General features: G+C 37.3%; 1 protein-coding gene across 8 annotated transcripts in view; it reads right to left on the reverse strand.

Annotated features, from left to right (window-relative positions):
- Positions 1–21048, reverse strand: part of Pvr (PDGF- and VEGF-receptor related) — a 31588-nt gene that overhangs the window by 2370 nt on the left and 8170 nt on the right. For 6 of the 8 annotated variants that reach the window (XM_069499434.1, XM_034969149.2, XM_034969148.2 and 3 more), the window contains 19 exons: positions 19444–19592; positions 18309–18471; positions 17824–17944; positions 15986–16161; positions 15264–15415; positions 14714–14993; positions 14231–14374; positions 13449–13573; positions 13099–13279; positions 12510–12767; positions 11197–11421; positions 7589–7745; positions 7229–7320; positions 6259–6291; positions 3761–3915; positions 2711–2833; positions 1587–1756; positions 1005–1149; positions 10–187 (listed from right to left, as the gene is read on the reverse strand). In XM_069499434.1, coding sequence (XP_069355535.1) covers positions 10–187; positions 1005–1149; positions 1587–1756; positions 2711–2833; positions 3761–3915; positions 6259–6291; positions 7229–7320; positions 7589–7745; positions 11197–11421; positions 12510–12767; positions 13099–13279; positions 13449–13573; positions 14231–14374; positions 14714–14993; positions 15264–15415; positions 15986–16161; positions 17824–17944; positions 18309–18471; positions 19444–19592 — 3027 coding nt within the window. The remainder of the gene's footprint in view (positions 1–9; positions 188–1004; positions 1150–1586; positions 1757–2710; positions 2834–3760; positions 3916–6258; positions 6292–7228; positions 7321–7588; positions 7746–11196; positions 11422–12509; positions 12768–13098; positions 13280–13448; positions 13574–14230; positions 14375–14713; positions 14994–15263; positions 15416–15985; positions 16162–17823; positions 17945–18308; positions 18472–19443; positions 19593–21048) is intronic. The other 2 variants (XM_034969150.2, XM_069499435.1) reach the window with 1 other exon arrangement.

Here is a 21048-nt window from a genome sequence, read left to right on the forward strand (position 1 = left end):
AACACATACCATGTAATAACTGCGTAGGTGTTGTAGGGAAGAAATTTCTTGAATCGTTGACGTATTGGTGTGGACTGGGAGTGACCATATTATTGTAGTCGGGAGCGCACATCATGGCTAGGTAATCCTCTTCCCCTTCGGCTTTCATGTTTGAATCCATAAATCCTGAGTTTAGATCAACATAGTGCTGTTGGGGAAAACAAAGATTTCAACTAAACTAAAACTTAACAACAAATTAAAAAAAAATTGTCAGTCAGTGGGGACTGCCGCCGATAGAAAGAAAACTAATTACTTCAACACGCATAAATGATGCAGTCGAGTAAGGTACATGCGACACCAGTGATGCGAATCCATGAGTTTTGCCACAACCAAAAGGGGTGATTTGTAATACGGCCGTGCACGGAAGCCACACGGTGAAGCATGAACTGCTTCATATAAAATAATCGTGATGTTTTGAATCCGTGCCTCATCCGCGCCTCGTACGTGGCACGGCCCACGCCCGCCACGTATTGGTATAAATCATCCCTTATACGGCATTTGCCCATGTGAAAATAAAAACAGTGTTTTTTAAAGAATATTAGTCATGCTAATCATGAATAATATTCCCGTTTCCCCTCCAACCATGCGTAAAGCTTGTGCTAGGAGTAGGTACTTACGACAATAGTGCAACGGGTGGGGTTTGAACTGCCGACCTTTCGGATTTCAGATCGCGCCTTAACCGTTGAGCTATTGAGGCTCTAAATAGAGGGTCCTCCAAAAGACGTAAAATCTACGAACTTTGTAAGTTTTAAGTATAATAACGATTTTTAATTATCGATTAAACTAAAAAAGCACGTCAAATCATTGTGACGTCACATGTCAGTATTTCATAGAAGCTCGCATACTAAGCGCGTTTTGAAGTTTGATAAAAAGATACTGATTTGACTAAGTAGTTAGTCGAACACCGGATTGTAGGTACTTTTTCAAATATTTGGAATTGATATTGATATATATCTATAACTTACGTTTCGGACATTATCCTCAAGGAACGAGCCAAGGATCTGTTGCAGCTGACTAAAGTTGGGACGCGCCGTGGGCTTCTGCTCCCAACATCGCATCATCACGTTATATAGCCGGTCGTCAGCATACTGCGGTTTCTCGAGACGATGACTGGACAATATCAAATATTTATGTGTAGCTATCCAAAATAAGCTGTGATAGTCTAGTGGTTAGGACGTCCGCCTCCTAATCGGAGGTCGGAGGTTCGATCCCGGGCACGCTACTCTAACTTTTAGGAGCTATGTGCGTTTTATTTTAGGTAATAATCAGTACCCATATTATCAGTTCCCTTATTATAAATGCGAAAGTGTGATTGTTTGTTTGTTGGTTTATTGGTTTGTTGGTTTGTCCTTCAATCACATCGCAAAGGAGCAACGGATCGACGTGATTTTTTTGCATGGGTAAATCAAAGGCCTGGAGAGTGACATAGGCTACTTTTTATCCCGAAAATTTAAAGAGTTCTCACAGGATTTTCGAAAAACTAAATCCACGCGGACGAAGTCGCAGGCATCAGCTAGTGTCTTAATAAAAGAAAACTTTTTGCTTACCCGTCACCGAGCCACTGCACAAGACTTGTTGGACTAACATTGGGATAGGGCGTCTTGGCGAGAGAAAATAGCTCCCATAACACGATACCAAACGACCACACATCAGACTGCGTGGAAAATATCCGGTCAGTCATGCACTCGATGGCCAACCATTTCACTGGAAGCGGGCTCTGAAACATAAAGGTGGATTCACTTTAATCGGTATACGATTCACTTTAAACGGTGGTGTATGGATCGGACTCATGCCCGGAACGGGCAGTATTAGTTTTGGGTGAACTTATGAATAGCAGACTATGCCGACACTTTTTTTTTTGTTTATACAGCAGGGGAAAATCCTCATGGACACCCGTAGGTAGAGCCGGACTCTTACCGGCTAAAAACCCCTGCTGTCTTCTTGTTGACCGTGTACCCGCCTTTCAGCCTTTTACAACACAGTAACATTATTGTCTTTTACTTTTTTCCTCTCCTTTTCTCTTCTTCTTCCTTTTCCTTCATTATTATTTCAGCAAACTCTGTTGTAGCTGTCTAGTTTTCCTCATTTTCTAGCATTTTTTCTATTAGATTTTCTCAGAGAAGTCTCCCATTCTACCTACTGACAATCCCTCTTCTCTCTTTTTCCCAGTTTGCACATGCAAATATTGTGTGCATCGCATCATCAACTTCGCTGCAGTAAAAGCATCTAGCATCTTCTCTCTTACCAATGCGTAGTAAAACCCGTCCCTTGTTAGAAGCTGCGTCAGTCGGTAAGACAGTCGGCCACGTTGTCTATTTGTCCATTTTTCCAGGTTTAGAATGAGACAATGTGTCTATCTAGACTATGCCTACACTTGCCCGGCACTTAATAACTAAGTAGGTATTGGCACAGTACGCGGCAGAAAATTACATACATCTACCTTTAGAAGGAAATAGCGGATTTGTAGAGCATTGTCTCTATCGTTGAGACCGGCAAAACGTCATATAGGTATGAGTAACAGAGAAAACGCTCTACAAAGCCGAAATGTCATTCTAAAGGCCGATGTACATTACTTTCTGCCACGTACTGTACTGATTCTGAGCACAACTAAATTTTAGAGTTAGATTCTAGATCTCAGAATCAGTATTATAAGTAGACAGTTATTGCTTACGTTTTCCTGTTTCCTATATTCGTCGTTTTTATAAATGCTTCTCGCTAAACCGAAATCACAAATTTTGACAATGTTATCTTCTGCCAACAGAACATTCCTAGCTGCCAGATCACCATGCAGCACCTGAAAGAAATTTGTTAAAAAGATTTTAGATCACCCTCTTTTATTGATACATGTCAAGAGGACTCATGGCTTTATTTCCACACTAGATGATGCCAATGACTTCGTCCGCGTGGATTTAGGTTTTAAAAATCCCGTGGATACTCTTTGATTTTCCGGTCCTTTCCCGGGATGCAAGCATATCTGTACCAAATTTCGTCAAAATCGGTTGAACGGATGGGCTGTGAAAAGCTAGCAGACAGAGAGACAGACGCTTTTGCATTTATAATATTAATATGGACATGGATTTAGTATACTTCTTTTTCTTTATTTATGGCTTTTTTCCTTTATTTATGCCAAATCAGCACAATTCACTTCGCCAATCTCAAGTAACTTGAAGTAAGCATAAAGGAAATTGGCCGGTAAAAATTTATCTTTTACCGCACCTACCTGAAATATCCCGGTTGTATCACGTGCGGTTATTTATAAGAGAAAAGGCATTACAACAAAAAGGAAGAGGGTCACACTATAAGGTCCGATGCATACCTACCTGGAGTGAAGTGGAACCGAATCTTTTTGATAACAACTCAAACTAAGCCTATTCATCATCAACCGATAGACGTCCACTGCTGCATATAGATCTCTTGTAGGGGCTTCCACGTGGCGTGCCACGGTCTTGCGCCGCCTGAATCCAGCGGCTCCCTGTGATTCGTCTGATGTCATCCGTCCACCTAGTGGAGGGTCTTCCAACGCTGCGCCTTTCGGGGCAAGGTTGCTATTCCAGCATTTTGGGACCCAACGTCTATCGGTTTTACGAACTATGTGCCTAATAAACTAAGCCTAATAACCCAAAGTAATTGGCTAGCGGCGCTATCAATAAAGACACTAGCCTCGGCTGCACTCAACTCTGCAGGTGGGCATTGCACCTAAGGCTTTAAAAGTGTTCTTTACCTTCCTGCTTGCAAGGTATTCCATACCCCTCGCGATCTGGAATGCCCACGCCAAAAGGTCTCTTGAGGTCAAAGGCCGTGGGTTCCGTCCATCAAAAACGTAGTCGGTTTCGTAATTTGAACGCCATTCAGGCTGAACATAGCCTGTCTCCGAAACTGAAATCAAAACCCATATAAGATTAGACACAAGTCCTTCTTCGCCCTGGACTTCTTTCCGCATTCAGTAGCGCACTTAGTAACAACGTATTATAATGCGACAGGTCATCAACTATCGTTTTAATATTTTTTTTTAAATTCACGGTTTTCGGATTTTTTTCTTTCTTTGTGCTATACAACCTACCTACCTGCCAAATTGCATGATTCTAGGTCAACGGGAAGTACTATATTATAAAGTTTTTTTTGACAGATACAACAGGCAGACAGCGAAGTGATCCTATAAGGGTTCCTTTTTTCCTTTTGAGGTAACGGAACCCTAAAAAGAATGAATACCAAGTTTTCGACAATAATATGCTTTATTCCAAAATGCTTTTTTGTCTTCTTTTAGTTATTGTGAGTAGGTAAGCACATAGTAGATCACACACAAAAGCAAAAACAACAAGCAATAACATCATGATCAACCCATCACCGGCTCACTACAGAGCACGGGTCTCCTCTCAAAGTGACAAGGGTTTTGGCCATAGTCTACCACGCTGGCCATGTGCGAATTGGTAGACTGCACGAGAACATTATGGAGAACTCTCAGGCATGCAGGTTTCCTCACGATGTTTTCCTTCGCCGTTAAAGCAAGTGATATTTAATAATTGAAAAAGCACATAACTCCGGAAAGTTAGAAGTGCATGCCCGGGATCGAACCCCCGACCTCCGATTAGAAGGCGGACGTCCTAACCACTAGGCTATCACAGCACTACAAGCAACAAAAGCAATAGGTACATCAAAACAATATTTTATATTATATGTATCTATGACAAATCGAGATGGCAATCGGGGTACGAGGCGGGGAGATGCCCGCGCTCATCGGCACCGGGTTAGCGAGTGGCTGTGCGGGTGTGCGGGGCGTTACCACTCCGATTGCCATCTCGACCTGTCGCGTACTATACTTGAGACCTTAATCGTAATTGAATGAAAATAGACAAGATATTGGGGCTAATTCTCTTGTACACAATCTCTAAACTAAACTAAATTAACAGTTCTAAATCTAGTGCTACCCCTTTCCGCAAGCAACATTACGACAGGGATAGCAATAGATTTAGACGTGTCATTTTAGTTTAGTTTAGAGATTGTGTACAAGAGAATCGGCCCCAATATTTATTTATAAAAGGTAATAAAATTTTGTGTGACTCATGAATTTAATTTATTAACTAAGTAAACTTCTTTATTGTTACAGAAAACCGTGTTAAAATTAAATTATAATATTACAGCATGCCACAAATGAAACAGAAATAACCGATGTCTATTTTCCCTTTTCCCTTCCAAGATAAGCATCTGGAAATTAGGTGTCGACAAATTAATAATAGTTAATCGGGTCGAGTCAAAAACGGGTTGCATGCATCGATATTAATGACAAGATATGGTCAAGCGAACATAATTTTTCACGGTTTAGGAACCAAATAAATCAGCGCCACCTCTTAGATACTAATAACAGACAGACGGACGGACGGACAGACAACAAACTGAAGACCAAGCTCCGGATCTATGGAGCCTATGTCCGCTCACGTCTGACGTACGCGGCTCCTGCCTGGTATGCTCTCTGTTCAGAATACCAGAAGAGCCGCTTACAAGTTCAGCAGAACAAGTGCCTACGCATGATCGTAGGAGCGCCGAGGTACGTGAGGAATGATGTCATTCATCGCGACCTCAAGACGCCCACCGTGGAGGAGTACGTCCGTACACTTGCGCGGCGCATGTTTGCGCGCGCGGATTACGGACCTTACACACACCTTCACGGCATCGCTCCGCTGACCATTCGACCACCGACCGGGCGTCCTCTGCCTCGGGAACTCCTACGACCGCCACCACTAGCGTGGCACGCAGGAGATCCTAGCGATGATGATGACGACGCGAGACCCACCGGATATGACACCACCCCCGTGCGCGACGGCGAATCTATCGCCCGCAGCGCGGGGAACGCAACCAGCCACGAGGCCCCAAGCCAAGATGGCGGGCCCTAGCCAGTGAAATTCCGGCTAGAAGACCAACACCGGGGTAACATGAATACCCCGCGCCCTACCCGGGTAAGGAGGCTACGCCTCGAGGCCCGTACCCCCGCTTGGCCTTCGGCCAACCGGAGAAGACCCTGTCGTCGAGACAACAAAGTTATCCTATAAGGGTTCCTTTTTTCCTTTTGAGGTACGAAACCCTGTTATTAGAATAGCATTAAATTATCGTAACATTTAATACAATTTAAATCACATATACCTATCAAATAATTGTTGTATCATTTAAAATAACAGAGCATAGCAAATAAAACAACAAAGGCAAACAGAAGTATTAGTAAGATACCTGGAACAAACTCCATTGTCTCATTCGCATTATCTGTCCAGAAATAATTAATGTAAATAATAATTGAACTATTCTTGATATATTTTACAAATAGATAGTCATTTTAATAATAAGAGAACTATTCATAACAATTTATAATACCTACGAAATTGTAATATGCTATTACTTAAAAAGTAACGAATCAAAATTTAATGATAGCCAAAGATTTGAGCACTGGAACTTTTTAACGAATGTTTAGTGCTAACAGAATGTGAATCAATGATTTCTTTTATTAAAGGTTCGTTACTCGTTTCACCATATTTAAATGATATTTCTTTCTCTTTAAAATAGCTCTAGTCTGGCCTGGTGAGGAACTTCAGCCGTGGGTAGCCACCCTACCATACCGTGCAAAGCCGCGCCTCTGAACAATTTTCGGGTAGGTACGATGCCGCATAGAAACCATGAAGGGTATGAGTTTATTAAAAACTACTATATCCCATCCAGGTTAACCCGCTTCCATCTAGACTGCATCATTACTTATCAGTAGGTACCACCAGATGAGCAGTGGCGTGCAGGTCATAAAGGCATACATGCACTGCTTATCCCAGTTGTAACAGATCAATGCATATTTTCATTATGACCTGCTAACTTAAACAGGTTCCTACCTAACTAATGCATACCCTGACTTCAAACTCTGTGCACGCCACTGCAGATGAGACCAAGTTCAAACACCAACTTGTTTCTGCTGTTAAAATATTATGTTGATACAACCGGCGCGGCGGGGTGATTACGTAAAACGTTACAGTTGCGACAGCAGTAGCAATGCGATAGTTCATTTGCTGTCTCTGTTCTTCTTATTTTGCTTTGTGGCTATTGATGTCTCTCTCTAGCCGCTGTTTTGACAGCAATGATCGCGAGATTTACGCCTGTCGCAAGCCTGTCGCGAGATACGTATAATCACACCGCCAGCCTTAAAAATAAATGTATTAACCTTTTCTTCCGGATCTATTCGTGTTAGCAGTATTGACGAAAGTGTGGTCTGTCTCTTGAGAATGGTTCGATCCGAAATAGTCTGACTGCACACTGGAACATCAAGGAAAAATAATTACACCTTAGCACAATTCAAGATTCGAACCAATTTTTACTATTTCAATTTTTGAATTTTTGCGTACCTACCTAAGTAATTATTTTATAAGCGTTTCGGTACGATGAAATATTAAAATCGATTAGGGGTAAGTAATAATGGTCTAATAAAAATTGCCACACCCGTTTTAATTCGATTCTATTGCAGGAAACTCTGGTTTCCCTTAGGTCTGACTTTAACTCGGTTCGTTGGAATAAAGTAACTTACCCAGTGCTTCCGGTGGTGGAAATAAACCCTCTATTGACTTTGCCGAGACTCTTCTCCTTGTCATCCGTGAGCTGGTCTATGAAGACCTCGCGGTGCCTCTGCATGTAGTTGTGGATGTTGCCAAACTTGCAGTACTCCACGATTACGACCAGTTCACCTGGAATATTAAAAAGGAAGTTACTTAGAAATAGAAAGATAAAATAGGTGGACTGCTGAATTTTGGCCTAAGTTTGACTGTACTGTACGTATTTTGTTGATAAAAAAATTATTGTGGCTGAAAATATATACAGTTCGAAAATATATAAAGTAGGAACTAAAATTACTGTGAAGAATTTTACTTCAATGTTTTTTCCTGCTACATTTATTTATCAAGAAAAGCTTATGAGTTATGACAAAATATTATGTTAACAAGTTTTTATGGTTTGGATTTTAAAGTATGAGTTTAGATAAAGCAGTGTACGAAATTCTACATTATTTCAATATATAAAAAGAAAAGCTGATTGACTGACTGACTGATCTATCAACGCACAGCTCAAACGACTGGACGGATCGGACTGTTTGGCATGCAGATAGCTATTAATAGGTAGTTACCAACCTAATTTAATATAATATAATCCGGTTAGTCGCCAAAGAAAAGCAGGAAAGTTATTTTATAGCACTTTCAGTTTCCTCTGTTATTGAAATTACACAATCAAATCCCGTCCAGTATAAATAATGACGTCATTGAGCTATAAACGTAGTGTGAAAGAAAGTTCAACAGACGACGTAGATAATTGCAGACACTCGACATTAATATTGATGATTACCTATATTATCATCAAAACAAAATAAGTTTAGCGAAAACAATACACCTATAATATACTTACTAGGTATTATAAAATCTACTTAGTAAAACTCTAACTCCCCGTTCCCACTTGTCGTTTTTCGTTTATCGCTTGATGTTCCAGTGGCAGTACATCCAGGCACTATACACACTTTTTAGGTCCTCACCTATATTTATGCAAAAAATGATGCCAATCTGTAGCTCTGTTGCGACGTTATCTAACTATCCCGCGGGACTGTTTTTTCTTCCGGGATAAAAAGTAGCCTATACCTACCACTTTTTTGTGCCTCAGCTGTGTCCTGTGGCCTTTGTTACTTTCCAGGTTCTCAAATATACCCATGCAAAAAACCACGTCGATCCACAGCTCTGTTGCACCGTGATTAAAGGACAAACAAACACACTTTCGCATTTATAATATGGGTCGGGATTGATCCATACTAATATTATAAATGCGAAAGTGTGTCTGTCTGTCTGTCTGTCTGTTAGCTTTTCACCGCTCAACCGTTCAACCGATTTTGACGAAATTTGGTACAAAGATAGCTTGCATCCCGGGGAAGGACATAGGCTACTTTTTATCCCGGAAAGTTAAAGAGTTCCGACGGGATTTAGATTTTTTTCCCAAAAACCTAAATCCACGCGGACGAAGTCGCGGGCATCATCTAGTAATGAAATAAAATCGTTGCGTCGTGAGTTGTCTGATGTCTGCGTCATTCTTGAATTGGCTCAATGCTTCACCTAAATTTATGACGGAAACACTTGCGTCGTTAACCAAAGTTTGTTCTCGTATGCTCATTAATTTATTAGCCTAATCTATTTTTATACTAATCAATACTTATATTATATAATAAATGCAAAAGTGTGTCTTTCGGTCTGTCTGTTACCTTTTCACGGCACAACCGCTTAACCGATTTTGACGAAATTTGCCAAAGACAGACAGATTTGCATCTCGGAGAGGGACATATTCCTAGGCTACTTTTTTCCGGAAAATCGAAAAGTTCTCAGAGGTTTTTTAAAAAACCTTATTCTTATTTTTACAAAGATTTAGGTTATCCTTCAATTAGGTACAGTTTTTTTTTAAATTAAATTCAAAATATTTTTTGTTTTTATAAATAAAAATTCTATGTGAATTCATGACACTTATGTAAAAATTAAAAACCATAGACGTATTATTACAATGGTATCTATTATAGGTACTACTATGTGAAAAACTCCATTCTGAAAGCTTTTACCTTATCATAATCTGATAAAGGTTTTATATTATCTCCTAATCTATTACCGTGATATTGTCGTCGATACAATCTGCGCCACGCAGTGATAAACGGAGTTTGAACTAGTCGAATAAGTAGCGAAGTATAAGTTTACCTAAACATAATTTAATTATGTATAGTAAACCTGAGGCGACTCTGAGCTTTCTTGAGGCCCATAATTAGCGACCATGTCACGGATTCCTTATGTCATCACTGGCAACACGCACTATCAGAAGACTTTCGGTCTTCAAGCACTGAGGAATTTTGGACAAGAAGAAATCGCGAAGCTTCCTGAACGCTGCCCGAGTTGGATTCGGCCGAGGTGAAGACCCCCCCACTAGGTGGATGGACGACATCAGACGAGTCGCGGGGAGCCGCTGGATTCAGGCGGCGCAAGACCGTGGCGTGTGGAAGTTCCTACAAGAGACCTATATGTCCAGCAGTGGACATCTATGGGTTGATGATGATGATGATGATGATAATTTTTAAAGTAACTAGGTGCCTATAAAAAAGACGTTCTTGCAGAATTATAATAAAACAAAATCGAAAATTACTAAAAACAATTTTATTTTACGAGAGAGTGGTTTATCTCATTATGGACATTAACTACACATCATTTCGGACGATGTTATCTCATGACATAGTGGTCCCTCGGTAGTCGCAATAATTTTGTTTCTCATTCGATACTATGTTCTAGCTATCGACTGTAGAACTTTTCAGGCGTAGGTTTCTTGGGGAGGACATAGTAACTTACGTGAAAAAAGTTTTTGCGCTGATGTTTTATAGTGGTCGTTATATTATCTAACTAGCGTATGGACGCGACTTCGTCTGCGTGGACTACATAAATTTAAACCCCCTATTTTACTCCCTTAGGAGTAGAATTTTCAAAAATCCCTTCTTAGCGGATGCCTACGTCATAATAGCTATCTGCATGCCAAATTTCAGCCCGATACGTCCAGTAGTTTGAGCTGTGCATTGATAGATCAGTCAGTCAGTCACCTTTACCTTTTATATATTTAGATTAACAAAGTCGCACTCTTATAATTTTTTTTTCTGCTTTCATAGGTTTTTTTTATTGGATTAGGTAGATTCTCATCTATGTACCTATTGGTGACAATTAGTTTTTGAGTGTAGATATTGGGTGTGACAGACATACAGACACCATGGTTCCATTAGCATTCTGTTTTTCTTTTTAATTAAGTATATGGAATGCTAAAACCATTAGCAAAATATTATCTTTTTGTAAGTTTGTCTGTTGATGAATTTTTCTAATAAATTTTATCGTCATGTCCGCTGCTTGAATACTTAGGTAGGTACATGTAAATATAACGAATATTTCCCTTTTGTCTTTGTTTATGAAAACGGAAATGAGGTTATAGTGACGTCATAAAAGTTCATATTATCCTATTCAAATTCTCGGATACAACATTAACATACACACATTACCATAACAACAGCAGTTCTGTTATTGAATGAATAAATTATTGTATAAAAATAAGACTAGGTAATGTACCTAATGATAAAACAGGAAAACTCACGTTTGCCAACATTTTTAGTGCATGCTCCGAGTAAGTTAACGATATTAACATGTTTCCCGAGGTGCACCATTATCTTGAGTTCCGACGCTAAAGCTTTTATGTACATATTATCAGCAGTCTTCTTCACCATTTTGACAGCCACAGGCGTGGTCTCCTCAGCATTGATTATGCCTCGCGCTTCTGCTTTATACACCACGCCAAAAGCACCTGCTCCGAGCTGTTTACCTGAAATATATAAACAAGTGTGGTTAGGCTAAAAGTACACTGGCGAAAAATTCAAGACGTTAAGTAAAAACTCCTATAATATCATTTTAAATACATACGTAATATAATATATACAAATGTATGTAAATTTAAATGAAAAAGCGACGCAATAGCACGCATAGATTTGTGTTGTTTGTTGAATTTGTTTCCTATAATAGGTTTGTGGAGAGTCCGTTGGCAATATTATAGAAAAGCCGCGTCATAGGTATCACTATGACTTCTACACTCTGTGGACTGTGTCTGAAGCCTTAACCCATTCCAGCTTGTAGGCTATTTTTGCTCACACTGAAATATACGCTTTTAAACACACATAAATAATGACTAGTTTAACATGAGCTAATAGTATTAAACCAAATACTACTTATAACATTTTTGTAAATTGGTCGAATTCAGAATTCTTGTTCCGTAGGTATTATTTTCTGATAGGTAGGTAACTACTTGAAATAACTTTTTACATTTACAAATAATATTCTATTAGCTAATACCCTCGACTTCATCCGCGTGGATTAAGATTTTTAAAAATCCCGTGGGATCTCCTAGATTTTCCAAAATAAAAAGCAGCCTATATGTTACTCTCCAGGTCTTTAACTAAGTATAACTTTGCAAGTTGCAATAAATTACGTCGATCCGTTGTAGCACGAAAGGACAAACCAATTTTAAAAAACTTTCGCATTCAGGTATAATATGGGTAGGTAAAACCAGAATGGATTTTCTTTCAACATTTCCTTTAAATTATACACTAGTCAACTTGATTAACCTCTTCTATACAACCTTCCTTGTCAGATGTTAAAATTACGATGGCGATAGACGCATTTTAGAAATTAATGATCGTTTATTAGATACGCTATAACTTTTCCGTGTCTGTGCACGGATTGTAAAAATCCCGTAGGAACTCTTTGACTTTCCGGGATGAAAAGTAGCCTATTCACTCTCCAGGTCTTTGACTATATCCATGTAAAAAAATCACGTCGATCATTCGCTCCATTGCGGCGTGATTGAAAGATAAGCCAACAAAGAAACACACTTTCGCATTTTGAGATATTACTTACCTAATTGAAGTTTTTCTGGGGGAAACTCAAATCTTTCGTCGTAAGGTAGAAGCTCAGCCTGTTCATCAATGCCCAACTCCGGGTTAAGAGATCTCGTAACCCCCTCCTTAAAGTACAGAAGTCCGGCAGCTGCCAATTCTTTCCTGAACTGTTTTTCTTTTCGAATCTTCCATATTAAATATACAATCAATAAAACAAGGACAAATACGACGATACCTATAATACTTAGGTATATTGCAGACTTGTAAGGAGATTTTTCTGAAATAGCAAAATAATAAATATACAGACTTCCTTGTTTGCATTCTCTGCAGTGAACTAAGTAAGTAGGTATATAAAACAATCATTACTTATAACTTATTTTTTACAAACATTGTTTTCTGTTTCTTATAGATTTTAAGGTATTATAAGCTAAGGATTATGTATCTTTACAATCTGTTAGGTGGCCGACCACCATTGATATAGAAAATCATGTTGTTGCATTAAAAAAAATTATAATGACTGATGAAGCTTGTCCCGAATCGACCAGCCGAATTTTTTTTATACTTTTATGACGACCTAAAATCAACTATAACGACAAATAGGTATGTACCTTTGATTATGAGATTATAAAATCTACTGACGGAGGTATCACCACTTTCGGCGATACATTCGTATTTCCCTTTATGCTCTTCAAGCATCTGTTTTATATCAATGGTAGAGTTAACCGTCATGTAATCTAAATAATCCGTGAATATGTCCACGAATGTATTGTTTTCTAATCTTTCGCCATCCTGCAAAGTGAGGGTTATCAAGAGTGGAATGTCATGGAAACTCGACATAGAACAAAGCACGATAAAACCGCCAATATACCGTAATTTACATTGAAACTAAAAAGCAGCTATTCTTTAAAAGCACGGATTTTGGATTATGTCAGCAACTTTCAAAAAAATATTTTATTACCTTGTACCACTTTATAACAGGAGGAGGAACAGCATTAGCTTGACAGGTAAGTCGTACTGGTTGATATGGGTTAACTTCCTCGTTCGATTCACTTGACGGAATTGTAATGTTCGGAGGTCGTCTTTCTGCAAATTAATAGTTATTTCATCATACCTATTCCAAAAATGAAAATCCATTTTCCCATCAGTCTCATAAGCACAAAATTCCATTTTGAATGAATAATAATAAAGAAAATGTGTTTAAACTTTCGTGATTTTTGGAAGTCCCTTTCCCAAGGGATTTTCAGAAATTCCACCCGAGTGAAGAACACTCTTAAGAGAGCTCAGAGACACTCAGCGGGCGATGTAGAGAGCTATGCTCGGAGTTTCTCTACGTGATCAAATCAAAAATGAGGAGATCCGTAGGAGAACTAGAGTAGCCAACAATCAACATAGCTCAACGGGTTGCGAAGCTGAAGTGGCAATGGGCTGGGCATATAGTTCGGAAAACCGATGAACGTTGGGGTCTCAAGGTGCTGGAATGGCGACCTCGCACCGGAAGTCGCAGCTTTGGAAGATCCCCCACTAGATGGACGGACGACATCAGACGAGTCGCAGGGAGCCGCTGGTTTCAGACGGCGCAAGACCGTAGCGTGTGGAAGTCCCTACAAGTGACCTATGCCCAGCAGTGGACGTCTATCGGTTGATGATGACGACCCGAGTGAAGGTCAGACCCGAGGTGGGTAAGTGAGTATATCTATATTAATAACTAGGATTTTAGTCAATTTGAGTGCTGTACTTTACCTGCAACTGTGACTGAAACAGTTTGACTTTCTTCTGAGTTATCCTTCTTATGTCCGTGGCATGTGTAATCTCCAGCGTCATTCATGGATATATGACTTATCTTTAGTCGTGCTATATACGACAATGCAGTATCTAATATTGTGACTGTAAGAAACCCAAGAAATATGAATAAGCGAGTATACCTATTATACGGAAGCAAGTCTTACGGGCATGTCACCAGACTGATCTATCAACGCACAGCTCAAACTACTGGACGGATCGGGCTGATATTCAGAAAGATATTTTATATAGATTTTTTTTTATTGATTTGATTGATTGATAGATTTTTGAAAATACAACACCATGGGGTTAAATAGGGGTTTGTGTAGTCCACGTGGACTTAGTTGCGAAAATAAGCTAGTAAAATCATAACTTCTATGCCAACACAGCTAGTAGTGACAAGTTAGCTTTAATAAACACGTGTGCAAATAATGACTAACATACCAAAGTCTGACAATGTTTTATAGTTTCTGATCCATGTCACATTATAATAGTCGTATCTGGAAGCATAACAATCAATTATTGCTTCTTGGCCCTCAGAATACCACGTTTTGCTACTGTTTACCACGCCAAAACCATTGGGTATTTCATATACGAGAAATCTTCGCGTAACAGATGCTACATCTGATTGTTTTCCTGGACTGCACGTTATGTTCCCTGAAGCGTGAACTGGTATTTTGAGGTATGATGTCACTTTGGTTAAAGATTCGACCTTGTTTTCAGCCTGTAAACAATTCATTTGGTATAGTTAACAAAAGTGAGTGGTCTATTTTATTTTGTTTAAACTTTAAATCTTATTTAAATAAGTTCAAACGCTCACTTTTCATTTGTTAATTATTTTGCTACGATCTGTTTTTTATTAAACCATTTTCAAGACCATATTTTGTTTAAAATTACATATAAATAAAATACCTACTACTTAGGTAATAAGTTTCTAAGTTTGCGTCGAAAATTTACATATTTGATAAAAAAAAATATGATATCAGAAATATACCATGCTACTAATTTCTTTTTGCACTCCCGTTTCTGTCGTAAAGTACCATCGAATGTTTGGAAGAGGATATCCTTCAGCTTCGCATTGTAAAGTTACATCTGTGTTCAGTGAAACTTTTTTGTCACCCGACCCAAAGTTGATGACTGGATAAGCTGTAATTATTTTGTTTAGTTAAATTATATTATCATCAGTAGAATGTGCTGTCATCCAATATTATAATGGTCCAAGATACCAGTGCCACCAGACGTTACTTTTTTCTGAGGAACAAAAAGTGTAAGATGGATTAGTTTTAAAGTGTGTATAGGTTTAAGATATCATCTGCTAAAGGTACTCTTTTCTTAAACACTGAGTGCTGATTTTATGTTAAAATTACAACTCATAAGTACGACTAAATATGTCATTTTTTCGAGCTATAAAACGTCTGGCGGAAATAACCGCCGCCGCCGGGAAGTGTGTGGCAGTCTTGAATATTAATTACTAGCAATATTCTGTAAAACATACAAAAAAACAGTACTCAAACTCAAAGTGAGTAATATTTTTACCTTTAGCAGCTGATGCCTATAAATTGGCCGTCGCGTCGGCACAAACTAGCGGTTCTGCGTACATTAATAGTAGGTACACCGGTACACACTAATTCTACTATATCCAACACATTTTGTTTCTCAGAAAATAAGTATTCTGGCGGTCCTGAGATCTTGATCTACAAAGTACGATATAGTTACCTATTTTTCTGACATCAAATGTTAATTTTTTTGTGGCGTCCTTATTGGCTGCTACAACTGTATAATTTGCGGTATCGTTAATGTTTAATTTATATATAACCAGATTCACTTTCCCACCACCTTCTTTAATTTCATACTTTGGTGGTTTTACTATTATCTCCTTGTCATTTTTATAACTGAAATTTTGATGTATACTTTACTGAATTATATTTAATGTAATTAGTCTAATCTAGTAATGAAAACAGAGAATAGAAAAGTATCGAAATACTTGGAACTGGTTCACGAGATTACCGCCATGTGGAATGTTAACTCAGCGATTAATTATTGTAGGTACCGATAATAAGGAATATGCGTGTGGTTTAAATCGACTTGATTTTTTTCCTCCCCGAATCTTTATTGTCCTGACATCCATCCATTATTTTTTTATTTAGTTCACTTTCAATTGCATAAATTATTAATTAAAAAGTGAAAAATAAGCGAGCGAAATTTACATTTGGGAAATGCATCACCATTAGTCGAAACGGCCTACGACGTCACGATTCACGTTTTCAAATTTTTCGGCCTAACCGTATAGGTATCTATCCTATAAGTAATAATGACGTGACAGGTGACTGACGTGAATCGTGACGTCATTTAAAGCCCGCGTGAAATGGCGTCGTTTGAACAGATCAAGCAATGTTATAAATATTATTTAAAAAAAAATACATTTCAAACATTATTTATATTTTTTACTATGTTATAACCATGTTATAACAATGTAAAAAGTGAATTAAAATTATAAAAAATTACATGCATATTCCCTATTTGTATCAGTCCACGGTCTTATTGATAGTTTCGACCACCATCTCAAGAAACTATCACTTTGCAGTTGGACGACGGACAGGATACAGACGACGGTAGTACTTCTTGAGCCGGCACGTGTTATGAGGAGGCTCCTCATTCTGGAGCCCTAACCACCGCCCGGCAGCTTAAGTCCTACCTTGCTACTAGGGGGCTCATTCAACATTTTTAGGTAGGTATGTTTTTAATGTAATGAATAAATTAATAATATTAAAATTTATGTTTTTAATGTATTGAATAAATTAATAATTGTAATGAATAGGTACTTAGTTAGTAGTAATGACCAAACTAACTATGGGCCTCGTAAGAAAGCTCAGAGACACTCAGCGGGCGATAGAAAGAGCTATGCAGTATGCATGGAGTTTATCTACGTGATCAAATCAAAAATGAAAAGATCCGTAGGGGAACTAGAGTTACCGACATAGCTCAACAGGTTGCGAAGCTGAAGTGGCAATGGGCAGGGTACATAGTTCGGAAAACCGATAGATATTGGGGCCCCAAAGGTGCTGGAATGGCGACCTCGCACCGGAAGGCGCAGTGTTGGAAAATCCCCCACTAGGTAGACGGATGACATCCGACGAGTCGCAGGAAGCCGTTGGATTCAGGCGGCGCAAGACCGTGGCGTGTGTAAGTCCCTACAAGAGACCTATGACCAGCAGTGGACGTCTATTAGTTGATGATGATGAATGACCAAGTATGCAGTGAAACGCACAGCTCAAACTACTGGACGGATCGGGCTGAAATTTGTCGATAGCTATTCTGACATAGACATCCGCTAAGAAAGGATTGTTTTGAAATTCAACCCCTAAGAGGGTAAATAATAGGGGTTTGAAATTAGTGTACTCCACGCGGACGAAGTCACGGGAATAAGATAGTATAAAATAAAATTGCGCTAATATTATATTGTATTAAAATTGGTTTTATTAGAAATATTTATGTTCCAAGAAAATCCAAAAATACTTATAAAGATCTTCTTACTAAAATTTTAAAAAACTTACAAGGTATAATCCGCTGGAGGATAGGCGTCATTCACAATTGTTACTAATGTAGCTTTTGATTGCTTAGTTTCTATTGGATTTTTAAGATTACCCATTGTTATGTTTATAAATCCTGTTTTGCCTAAAAGAAAAAATATAAATAAGTTTTAGCTACATATATTTACGAGTATCAATAATAATTGATTAACATAATTGTCAATTTTATTTATTAAGTAATATATCAGCTATTATTTAATTTAGTTAAAATTATTTTCGATTTTTGATTACCTTTCTAAATTCTGTATTTGTATGACCATTTATTTAAAGAACTCAAATAGCATACTGCTTCATTTTAATAACTTAATATATTTGTAGGTATGATTATAATTTATTATTGTCTACTACCATTATAGAACGCTTGCACCGAGGTAAGGGCAAGATGCCGTAAATGACGTTCGACTTCGTCTGGTCTAGTCCTACGCTGGTTATCCTTAGTTATCTCTTACCTTTGAATACTTTTGTAATGGTAGTCTGTTCGTGACCGGCACCACTGGATGTGCATGTATAATTCCCATCATTTTCAGCATTGGCATCAATTATCGTTAAGGTTTTATATAAAGTTCCTGAAGTTTTCAATGTCTTTTCATTTGTATCTATAACAACTTTACTCTACAAAGGTAAAAGTTAGATATAAAAATCAATAATAGTACACACATGGATCTTAAAGCCCAATAATCTTATTCTTAATATAACAAAACATAATTTGAAAATACCTTTAGTAACAGATACCTACCTAATAATAACCACGAAGTTTTAGCCGAACCACCTATGAATAATAACCAGGCTTACGTACCACTATTAACCATTATCTTTATTCATCGCCGGACAACTACTGAGCACGTGTCTCCTCTTAAGAATGAGAAAGATTTAGTAGACCACGCTGATCAAGTGCAGATTGGCAGACTTCACACACCTTTGAGAATTAATATTCTCAAACCTTTCTCAGTGCTAACTATAAGATTCAATTTTTATAATGATGGTTTAATAAAAAGAAATATTCTTCTGCAAGTTATACCTAAGCTTTTTTAACCGACTTCCAAAAAGGAGGTGGTTCTCAATTCAGCCCGTTTTTTTTTCATACCTAATATCAAACACTCAAAAAAATCAGTCAGATAATCAGATTATTTTCCTACATTACCTAATTGCAAGAGTTATCAAATTAGATGTATTCAAATACGGCTCTGATCTACACTGACATAGGTCGCGCGTTGTTATGGGTCATGTGAATCGCGCGAAAATTCGAATAATTTTTGTACTATGAAAGAAAAACTTATTGATTTACTTATACTCTTTTCAATGTTTAATACCTTTTTCCCCCATCGATTTTGAATCAAATATTTAGATATACAGAAAGGTTACAATAGTATCTTTGATTTTAACTATTTTGGATCATGTCTCAATGTGCAAAGCGGGTCCAAAATGCTCGATTACCTTTAGCCTAGTCATATCCGCCGACCATAATTATATGCGCGGCAAACATACTCGGACTTACACATGAGTTCAGCCGTCAGAAATTTATATTTACACATCCATTGTAATTTAAAATTAGTCTACTATAAAGCATATAACTAAATCTTGAACCTTTGTGAACTCCCGAGGCTTAATCCAATCCAGTAGAACCAAATCGTTCAGTTCATAGTCAGCAGTGCAGTTAAGCCAAAATGATTCACCTTCCAGAAAATACTTCGATTGGCTTATAATGTTTGGTCTCGGAGTTTCTGCCAGTAATACTGGAATGAAAAAATCAATCAAAACGTTTACTTACCAATATCATCTCACATTTTCAATAACTTCATTGAGATATTTTTTATATATAATGTACCTAAGTACCTACTTATATTTTTCTTAGAATAATAAAAAGTCTAAAATGAATTACTGCACGTTTATAAGTTTAGTTCATAAAATACCCAATTTACAATATTTATACATCATTGGATGCATAAAAATTAAACTGTTTTTAGTTTCTTTATCATTTTTTAAAGTAACGAATTTTCAACTGATATGCCTATCTAAGTTTTGATTAAAGTTCCAAGTAAACTAAACAAAATACATTAATTGTTAATTACACACTTTGTTTACTTACTTATAATAATGAGGGAGGTAGGAACGTTAAATAGTTGATATCGAGTTCAATTTTAATGTTTATAATAAGAATAGTATTATTACTAAACTACATTCCGTGCAGTTACTCATATAAAACTAACTAGTTTTAAAGAATCACAAAAACAACAACAAGATAAAAATATTATAAATGTAAAATACTAAAGGGTCCGTATCTATAGCAGACATATATTTTATTAATTGTTTTCATACAGCATTACATATTACAATTTAAGTATAGTAAAATAATTATTAAGACAGTACCAAAATTAACAGTAAATAATATTGCCACTAAGAAAAAGAAAGTAAAATCAAAAACACCGAGAAGTTGCAATAAACATATTACTAAGAAAACTAGCAATAAGAATCATTGGCATACATAACAGTAACTAAACAGGTCTGTAATCAAGGTTTAAAATAATAAATTTGTTTACATTGAAATCCATGTAACTAATTCTTACGTAAATCAACGCATTTAAAAGAAAACAAAAAAAACATTTATAAATACAAAACTCCTGTATAAATTTTTGTATAATGTACGGAACCCCTGACAAAATTAAAAATAATAAACGTTCATAAAAATAACCCATTCCGCACTGCTAGGTATACCTACATACTATAGAATCGATTTGTATGTTAAATATTATTTTAACGTTAAAATAGCAACAATCATTCGCGTTTCGCATTTAAATTACTTTAGTAGCATTTTCATGTTACGTATTTACATTTTTGCATTCCAACACCAAACTCCGCGTTTGCTCAACATGTGTTAAGATAAACAACGCTACTATGAATTGCATCCATTTTTTAAAGTTATGTTCATGCTTTTGAATGCGTATGTTCTCCTATTCCCAATAATAATATTTATCATAATTCAGTGCGAAACAGATCAAAAAAAATATGTTAAAAATATGCAATCGAATATAAATAAATACTAAAATACTCGTATCTACAATATTAACAAAAAGGTATTAGTCCAATGTTAGTAAGTAAGTTATATACTACATAACGTGAATGTGCATACAAAGATCACGCAGAGCAACACACCAAGTGAGAAGAAAGGGTAGATAGTACAAGCGCAAGCCC

This window comes from Maniola hyperantus, chromosome 6 (assembly GCF_902806685.2).
Source record: "Maniola hyperantus chromosome 6, iAphHyp1.2, whole genome shotgun sequence".
NCBI classification, from domain to species: Eukaryota; Metazoa; Arthropoda; class Insecta; order Lepidoptera; family Nymphalidae; genus Maniola; species Maniola hyperantus.